This window comes from Papio anubis, chromosome 17 (assembly GCF_008728515.1).
Source record: "Papio anubis isolate 15944 chromosome 17, Panubis1.0, whole genome shotgun sequence".
In the NCBI taxonomy this organism is placed as follows: Eukaryota; Metazoa; Chordata; class Mammalia; order Primates; family Cercopithecidae; genus Papio; species Papio anubis.
The window spans coordinates 27,018,065-27,027,176 of record NC_044992.1 but is presented as its reverse complement, the minus strand read 5'-3'; the positions used below and the strand labels follow the sequence as shown (position 1 = coordinate 27,027,176).

At 40.5% G+C, this 9,112-nt stretch overlaps 1 protein-coding gene across 1 annotated transcript; it reads right to left on the bottom strand.

The window, feature by feature from the left end:
- Nucleotides 1-4,203: 4,203 nt before the first annotated feature.
- CCL8 (C-C motif chemokine ligand 8) lies at nucleotides 4,204-6,532 on the bottom strand. The gene is made up of 3 exons (XM_003912600.3): nucleotides 6,023-6,532; nucleotides 5,224-5,341; nucleotides 4,204-4,808 (listed from the first exon to the last, which is right to left on the bottom strand). Exons 1-3 carry the CDS (start codon nucleotides 6,126-6,128, stop codon nucleotides 4,703-4,705), a joined length of 330 nt encoding a protein of 109 aa, XP_003912649.1. The 5' UTR covers nucleotides 6,129-6,532; the 3' UTR covers nucleotides 4,204-4,702.
- Between the last annotated feature and the right edge of the window lie 2,580 nt (nucleotides 6,533-9,112).

The window sequence follows — 9,112 nt, the reverse complement described above, 5'->3', positions numbered from 1 at the left end:
CTATAAAAAGGAATGGAATAATGGCATTCACAGCAACCTGGATGGAATTCGAAATCATTATTCTAAGTGAAGTAACTTAGAAATAAAAAACTAAATATCGTATGTTCTCACTCATAAGTGAGAGCTAAGCTATGAGGATGCAAAGGCATAAGAATGATACAATGGATTTTGAGGACTTGGGGGAAAATGTGGGAGGCGGATAAGGGATAAAAGATTACACATTGGGTACAGCATACACTGCTCAGGTGATGGGTACACCAAAATCTCAGAAATCACCATGAAAGAACTAATTCATGTACAAAAATAATAAATTTTTTTAAATGGCAGCTGGGATTTTGATAGGGATTGTGCTGAATCTATAGTTCAATATGGAAAGTCTTGGCATCTTGATGCTATTACGTCTTCCAGTCCATGAACATGAGATGTCTCTCCATTTATTTAAATCTTTAATTTCTTTCAGTGATGTTTTGTAGTTTTCAGTGTACAAGTCTTGCATTTTCTTTAACTCCAAAATTGTATTCTTTGATGAAATTGCAAATGAAATTTATTTCCTTAAAAAATGAATCAATAAAATAGAGATTGAGGTGAGGACCTGTGTGCAAATGGTTTACTTGGGAAGGGACCTCAGGCTTCAGGACTGAGGAGGCAGCAGAATGAGATTAGGAAGGAACAGAAGCCAATACAATTTGCATTAGCAAGGTCAACATTGTGGACAGTGGGAACTTATTCTCCCAGGACAACCTGAGAAGCCCACAGAATGACCCGCAGAATTAACCACTGGAAAAAGGGAAGGCAGAAGCATTTGAACATCTGCCTTCACACTTCACCGTGGAAGGTTACCACGCAAAATGTTCGCTCTTCTACACTTCTGAGCCTTGGACAACTGTGCAGCAGAGTCAACTCCTGACCCAAGATGACACCCAGGAGAAGCCTGGGGCAGCAAGTGAGAAGTGAGAAGAGGCAGAAAGCAGATATTGAGTGAACCAAGTGAGTAATGGACTGCCACAAATAGTCTGCCTTAGCTGAGGGTGAAACCGAGGTGAGCCTAAGAGGATGTATGTCAGCTCTGAGTGACCTTTCCAGGTCTTGCTCCCAGTTTACAAGACAGCATAGCAGGGCTTACAGATCTGAACCAGTTTATGGAAGGATGTGGATTTTTAAAACACAAATATTCAAGTCAGGGCACATAAAACAACAATCACTTAAATAAGATGACATGTTACTTAAGATGTATTATACTCATTGTCATTTGAAATGTAATGACATAATCCCAAAGTGCAGCTGGGTAAAATTTGAGAACAGCAAACAAATTTGTGTCTTTTTCCTGTGGCCTGGTGTCAGTTTTGTGTGAGTCTTCATGCCTTTAGAATTTGGAATTTGTGGTCCAGGATTTCATGAAACCCAGGACCCACAAATCTGTGCACAGTTGGCCTTGAAGCTATTGAAGAAAGAGGTTAGAGTTGGATGGAACTTTTTTGTGAACTCTGCCTGGGAGGTGCCCCTCTAGTCCATCTGACACTTAGCTGCTTTATTGCCCCTGGAACTGTGGGTGTACTACTTTGAACTTTAATGGAAAGCTTGTCTCCAAATAAGGAGTATCTGACTTAGATGTGTTTTTCCAATAAGCTAGGCCCCGGCTGCCTTTATGGTTTTAATCCTAGGAACTTTATCTCCCCACTCTACCCCAGACAACAAACATGACCTTGTTTCTAAGAGACATGGCTCTAGAGCTGGAGGGACTTGTGTAGTCATCTGCTAGATCTCCTCACTTCCTGCCTGTGACACAGTATGATCCTGATTTTTGGATGGGGCATCTTAATGCTGAAGGGAAAAATTATGTCACCCTAGGTGACCAAGAGAGTTAAGGTTACTTTCAGGAGCAGAACCCAAGTCTTTTTCCTTTCTATGCTTCCAAATGTACTGGAATTGTGACTTCTTTACATGAACATTAACAGTAAGCCCTGCAGAGTTGGTTCAACAGTACAATAAATTTGTTTGCCTTAGACGTGTTTTTCCAATAAGCTGGAAGAATAATAAGATCTGGTATGTATGGCTCAATATGGCGGGTCTCATGTTTGTAAGAGGATTCAGCTAAGCTCACTAAGTACAGGGGAATCTTGACCTTAAGAGGCTCTCAAAAAGAAGAGGTCCCATGCCTTTAAATGCATGCTTGCAAGTTCTTGGGATTGGGGTTGGGGATAGAGTGATGGAGACTATGTCAATCCTTTTGGGCAGCTATAACAAAATACCTTAGACTAGATAATATATAAACAAGAGAAACTTATTGTTTATAGTACTGTAGGCTAGAAAATCCAAGATCAAACTACCAGCAGATTTGGTGTCCTACAAGGGCCTTCTCCTCATAAATGGAGGTTTCTAGGTGTCCTCACATGATGGAAGCAAAAAATAGGATCCTTCAAGCCTCGCTTACAAGAGCACCAATCCCATTCATAAGGATGGCACCTTCATGACCTAATCACCTCCTAAAGCCCCCACCTCTTAATACCACCAAAATGGGGATTAGATTTTCATGTGAATTTTGGAGGGACACAAACATTTAGAGCATAGCAGAGACTAATTAACTCTGTGCCTCAGACTACTAACCCTTTAAATAGTTGCTTTGCATATGATATCAAGTCTGTCTGACTCATTCTTCCCAACTTCACCCCCACTACCACCCTGTTTCAGGTCCTCATGATCTCCCCTGCACCACTTCAGCCTCCTGCTATCAGGCCCTCCCTCCTCACTCGATCCTGCACTTAGATGACAGGTTATTCTTCCTTATGCTTGCCTCTGAATGGGCTACTCTTCTCCGCTGCAATTTCAAAATTTTTAGTGAGTCCTTATTACCTGCTAAATTCCCAATCTGAAATTCAAGAACCTCTGCAATCTGGTTCCAACCTTTCTTGCTAAAACCCTAACTCCTCCATCTTTTCAGAGTCTGGCTGGTTGGGACTCCTCCCTCTGTCCCACTACCCTCCTCGCCCTCCTGCAGCAGCCCTGAAGAACCCTGTGCATTTGCTATCTATCACACACACCATCCCTAACACCAGTCGTGTTGAAGACTCACCTTCAATAAAAGCCCTGAGTGGACCTGGGTTATAGACATCTAGTTTCCTCTTAGGCCCAGATTCACTCCTGGAATATTTATTTATTTATATTATACTTTAAGTTCTAGGGTACATGTGCACAATGCAGGTTTGTTACATATGTATACATGTGCCATGTTGGTGTGCTGCACCCATTAACTCGTCATTTACATTAGGTATATCTTCTAATGCTATCCCTCCCCTCTCCCCACTCTCCACAATAGGCCCTGGTGTGTGATGTTCCCCTTCCTGTGTCCAAGTGATCTCATTGTTCAATTCCCACCTATGAGTGAGAACATGCGGTATTTGGTTTTCTGTTCTTGCGACAGTTTGCTGAGAATGATGGTTTCCAGCTTCATCCATGTCCCTACAAAGGACATGAACTCATCCTTTTTTATGGCTGCATAGTATTCCATGGTGCATATGTGCCACATTTTCTTAATCCAGTCTATCATTGATGGACATTTGGGTTGGTTCCAAGTCTTTGCTATTTTGAATAGTGCCAGAATAAATAGTGCACACATACGTGTGCATGTGTCTTTATAGCAGCATGATTTATAATCCTTTAAGTATATACCCAGTAATGGGATTGCTGGGTCAAATGGTATTTCTAGTTTTGGATCCTTGAGGAATCGCCACTCTGTCTTCTACAATGGTTGAACTAGTTTACAGTCCCACCAACAGTGTAAAAGTGTTCCTATTTCTCCACATCCTCTCCAGCAGCTGTTGTTTCCTGACTTTTTAATGATCGCCATTCTAACTGGTGTGAAATATTACTTGGTTTGAGAATTAATTAGATGGAGAAAACCCTGGGATTATGGAGAAAAGTTTAAAGATCATTGCAAGAGATCAGGAGAGAGACTTTGTGCAAAGGTAGGTGTCGCAAGAAAAGGCAGTAGAGAGGCTAGTGAATAAAGGCTGCTGAAGTTAGGGACTAGAGTCAAAGAGTTGGAACATCCTGGCCTGGTCCCACCAAGTTCTCTGGGAACCTCGGTTGAGCTCAGCATGGCCAAAAGACATTCCTGAATAATGGCCCCTCCATGCCCAAACTGTCACCCATGATGCCCAAAACTCACTCCCAGCTAAATGTTATCCCAAGAAGAATAAGACTAAGTAGTTTTAAAGTACATATATTTTTCTTTCTGAAAATTTTTTTCCAAAACGCCATAGTTATGTACAGTAACATTAATTTCAACAACAGCAGTACAAAGCACACATTTGACTTATAGGAGGACTGATTGCCAAAGAATACCAAAGTGTTTCACCCTGATGATCCATTGGAGGACCCCACAACGCTACAGACAGGTAGGAGGGAGAACAATGACATTTTGCCATGAACTTAATGAGCTCATAGGAAAACAAAAACAAAAACAAAAAACACATCACCAGGATTTTGTATTTTACATTCACTGGGATGTATGGCAGATAGCGTTAAAACATCAATAACTTAAATGTAATTAGATATTATTTAAGAAATATTATGCTTTAAATTATTTAAAAATAATCTCTTTGTGGATGTTATAATAAAATAATGTCACACTGCACCTGGGGAAGGTTGGGGAAAATAAATAAGGTTTTCTTCAGGCTCTGACTCTCAGTCCAGGTATGAAGGCTCAAGGCTTCAGATTTTGAAACATTTGGTCCAGATGCTTCATGGAATCCCTGACCCATCTCTCCTTGGGGTCAGCACAGACCTCCTTGCCCCATTTGGTCTTGAAGCTGTGGGGGAGAGAGGGCACAATTAGATGGAACATTTTGAAGATCCTACCCAGGACCGTGGGCCATTGGTCCCTAGACCTGATCCGCCCTTGGTCCTTAGGTGAAGGACCCAGACCCGGGAGAGAAGGGAGGGAAAGAGTGGGAGGAAGAAGCTCCAGAAGGAAGCTCTGCTCTTGCTGTCCAGCTGAAACCCTCCAGGTTCCTGGCTGAAGGTATTGGGATAGTTTCACCAAGCCCCTAGAAGGGAATCCTAGAGCAGTTATGGACTCCTTCTCACGGGCTGAGCTTCTCTATGGGGTAGAGGGGTCCTTTGGATAGATGTTATATGCATCCGACTCATGTGGACATGAATCCTGACTTCTCTATGTTGTCCATCAGAACTTTTGAATGGGGGTGCCAGGCACTGTCCACTCACATCACAGCTTCCTTGGGACACTGGATGTTGGTGATTCTTGTGTAGCTCTGCAGCCTCTGGATAGGAATTTTCCTATTGATCACATTAAAGCAGCAGGTGATTGGAATGGAAACTGAATCTGAAAGAAATTTTGCAAAGAATGAGACATTTAGGACCCACTGTAAGTGTGCATTTGTAAGGAAAAGAGGAGAAGACCAAGAAATCACCATCCTAAGTTCAGTGTCTTAGTCCAGATCCCAGAGATAAAATGTTACCTGTGAGTCTGTTTCCTCTATTGAACTATGGGGCCCCTCATTGTTGACTGGGTATGGAAACATTTTGAGTAACAAGCTAGTCCTTGTCTACTAACCCAACACTTCTGACACTGGGAACATAAGTTCCAACACCTTGCTTCCCAGTCCTTCATCCTCATGGGCTTTAGAGCTAGCCTATGCCATACGTTGAGATTCCTCTGGGTCCTTATCCTCTTTACACAGCCACTGTTCTGGAATGTACACTGAACCATGACCAAAATTTGAAGCTTCAAGCAATAGTTTCTTCCTCTCAACTACTGCCTGAAATGTCCTTCACACCCACAGTGAGAAACAGTTCTTCCTCCTGCATCATTTCCCCAAACAATAGCAGGGTTGTTGCTGTAGCGACTCCACTCTCTGCTCCCAAAACTGGGGTCAGGAAAGATCAAGGGAACCAGCCTCAGTGACCTGAGCCTTTAGTTCTGGTTCTATTCCTAATGAGCTGTGACATAATGGCTCTTCTTAATTCCTCTTTTGGTCTCCCCTTAAGGAGGGAGAAGTCTTACCTGGCTGAGCAAGTCCCTGTGGGCTGAAAGTGGCTGCCATGAGCAGCAGGCACAGAAGTGCTGCAGAAACCTTCATGTTGGAGGGCAAGGGTGTGAGCTTCAGCATGAGAAGTGAAGGTTTCTGGGACGTTCTCAACCTCTCTGTTCCTCTGGTAGCTCTGCATGCCTTTTATAGGGAGCAGAGAGCCTGGGCAGGGTCACAATCAAGGAAGGATGAGGTAAGACCTTCCTTGAATATGCTGAGTAGGCACCAGACCCTGGGATAATTTCCAGATAACAAAAGAAGGAAGTTGTGAGTTTCTATCTTTTGCTTAGGCTCTGTGGAGCAGAGGCTGAAGGGTATGGGATTGTGCTCAGCAAAGTGACCTCATTGAACTATTAAGGGCTCTGATTTCCTTGAAATGTAAAATTGTCTATAAGAAAGGAAGAACGGAAGCTGACGTCATAGTGGAAGAGAACCCAGGAGCCCAGGGATGGGCCCTAAGGCTTTGCTGGTGCTCTCCATGACACTTGAGTCACTTGCAGTTCTAAGCCAGGCAAGCTCCTTTAGAACCCAGCCACAGAACCTTGGCAGAATGACAGAATCCTGGAACAAAGTCTTAATGCCCTGAAATCTTACTGTTGTAGAGCATAAGAACTAGACAGCACATGCTGGTCTCATAGCGTGGTGGTTTCCAAACATTTTATTTATATGCTCAAGTTTCTTTCCAAATGAAATTATATGGAGAAGTCCAATATGTCATGGAGATTCAGGTGGAATGGGTCCATTTGCAGAAGGCCTTCCAACTCTCTTGGTTCACACACAGTGGGGCTGTGGGTGGGGCATGGCAAGAAGGAACCAGGTTTGTAAACCACTGACCTTATGTACTACGCCTGCAGGGCTGATCTATCCATATTACAATATCATATAGAAGTTTTCCTGCTCTAAGAATTCACTGTATTCTTCTACTCATCCTTTTTCCTCTACAAAAATCTCTGGCTACCACTGATCTTTTTACTATCTCTGTGAGCTTGTCTTTTCCCAAATGTCATATACGTAGTTGGAATCATATGGTAGGCAGCCTTTTCCAACTGGCTTCTTTCACCAAGCAATATGCATTTAAGGTTTCTCCGTGCCTTGCTGTGGTTTGATAGCTAATTTCTTCCTTTCTTCTTTATTCATTTATTATTTTTACTGTGGTAAAAATGCACATACCTTGAAATTTACCATCTTAACCATTTTTAAGTGCATAGTTTAGTGGCATTAAGAACATTCACACTGTTGTGCAACAGTCTCAATAACTCTTTTCATCTTGTAAACAGAAATGCTATACCTATTGATCTCCATTTTCCCCTCCCCCAAGCCCACCATTTCTACTTACTGTTTCTGATTTTGACTACTCTAACTACTTCATTTGAGTGAAATCATATAGTATTTTTCTTTCGTGACTGGTTTATGTCATTTAGCATAATGATCTCAAGGTTCATCTATGTGGTAGCATATGATATGCTACATATCCTTAAGGCTGAGTAATATTCCCTTGTATGCATATAGTACATTTTATGTATCCATTCATCTGTTGAGAGTTCTCTATTCTGTTCCATTGACCCATTTGTCTATTCTTTCACCAATACCACACTGTCTTGATTAATGTTTCTTAATAGTATATCTTGAAGTCGAGTAATGTTAGTCCTCTGACTATTCTTTTTCGGTGCTCTGTTAGCTATTCTGGATCTTTAACTTTTCCATATAAACATTAAAATCTGTCTGTCAAATCCAAAAAATAACCTGCTGGGATTTGGACTGGGATTGTGTTGAAGGTACAGATCAAATTGGGAAGAATTGACATTCTGACAACATTAACTCCACCTATCCATACACATGGAATGCTTCATTTACTTAGATCGTCTTTAATCTTTCATCAGAAGTTTGTAGTTTCCCTCAAATATATTATACATCTTAGACTAATTTCTAAATACTTCATTTTATTCGTGCTAGTGTAAATAGTACTGTGTATTAATTTCAAATTCTAGTTGTTCATTGCTGATATACAGGGAGTTATTGAATTTTATCTATTAACCTTGTATCCTGTAGTTAAATTGCCTAATAGTGGCATGATTTTTTGTTGCTGATTCTTTGTGATTTTCTACACAGATAATCCTGTCTTCTGCAAATAAAGACAGTTTTATTTATTTATTTCTAATCTGTATGTATTTTTATTTTCTCATCTTGTGCTATTGTGTTGGCTAGGCCTTCTAGTATTATGTTGAACTGGAGTGGTGAAAAGAAACACCCTTGCCTTATACTCAATCTTGGGAGAAAACATTTCTAGTTTCTCACCATTAAGTATGAAATTAGCTCTGGGTCTTTTTTGGTACACTCTATAAAGTTGAGGAAGAACCCCTCTATTTCTCATTTGCTGAGAGTTTTTTTTTTAAATCATGAATGGCTGTTGAATTGTGTCAAAAAAATTTTTTCCACCTATTGATATTATGATAAGATTTTTCTTCCTTAGAAAGTTGATCTGATGGGTTATATCAACCAGTTTTTGAATGCTGGATCAGCCTTGCATACCTGGAATAAATTCCACTTGGTTGTAGCTTATAATTCTTTTTTACATTGTTGGATTTTATTTGCTGATATTTTGTTGAGAATTTTGTTCATGAGTTTGATTTATAGATTTCTGTTGGTTTGTAGTTTGCTTTCGTTCTAATGTCTTTAGATAATGTCTTTAGATGATGTTAGGGTAATTCTGGACTCATAGAATGAATTAGCAAGGGAGGAGAGGGGACAATTATAAAATTTGTTCCTCAGGAATTCTCATTGGTTTATAGAAATAACATAGGTTAGTAATTGGCAATGTATTGTTGAACTATAGGGTGTATATCTAAAATTTCACCACCAAATCCAAGATCAAATACTGTCTTTTCAATTAATGTGTTTATATTTCTCACAAGACAGTAATTATTCCCCAATAATCTTGAACTTTAAAAGCTCTATAGGAGTTCACATATATCACTGCACCATAATTAACTTAAGAATTTATTTCTCTATAGTTGGGAATCATACCATTTCCATTTTTATGGTTTTAAACAATACTTGTGGAAAAG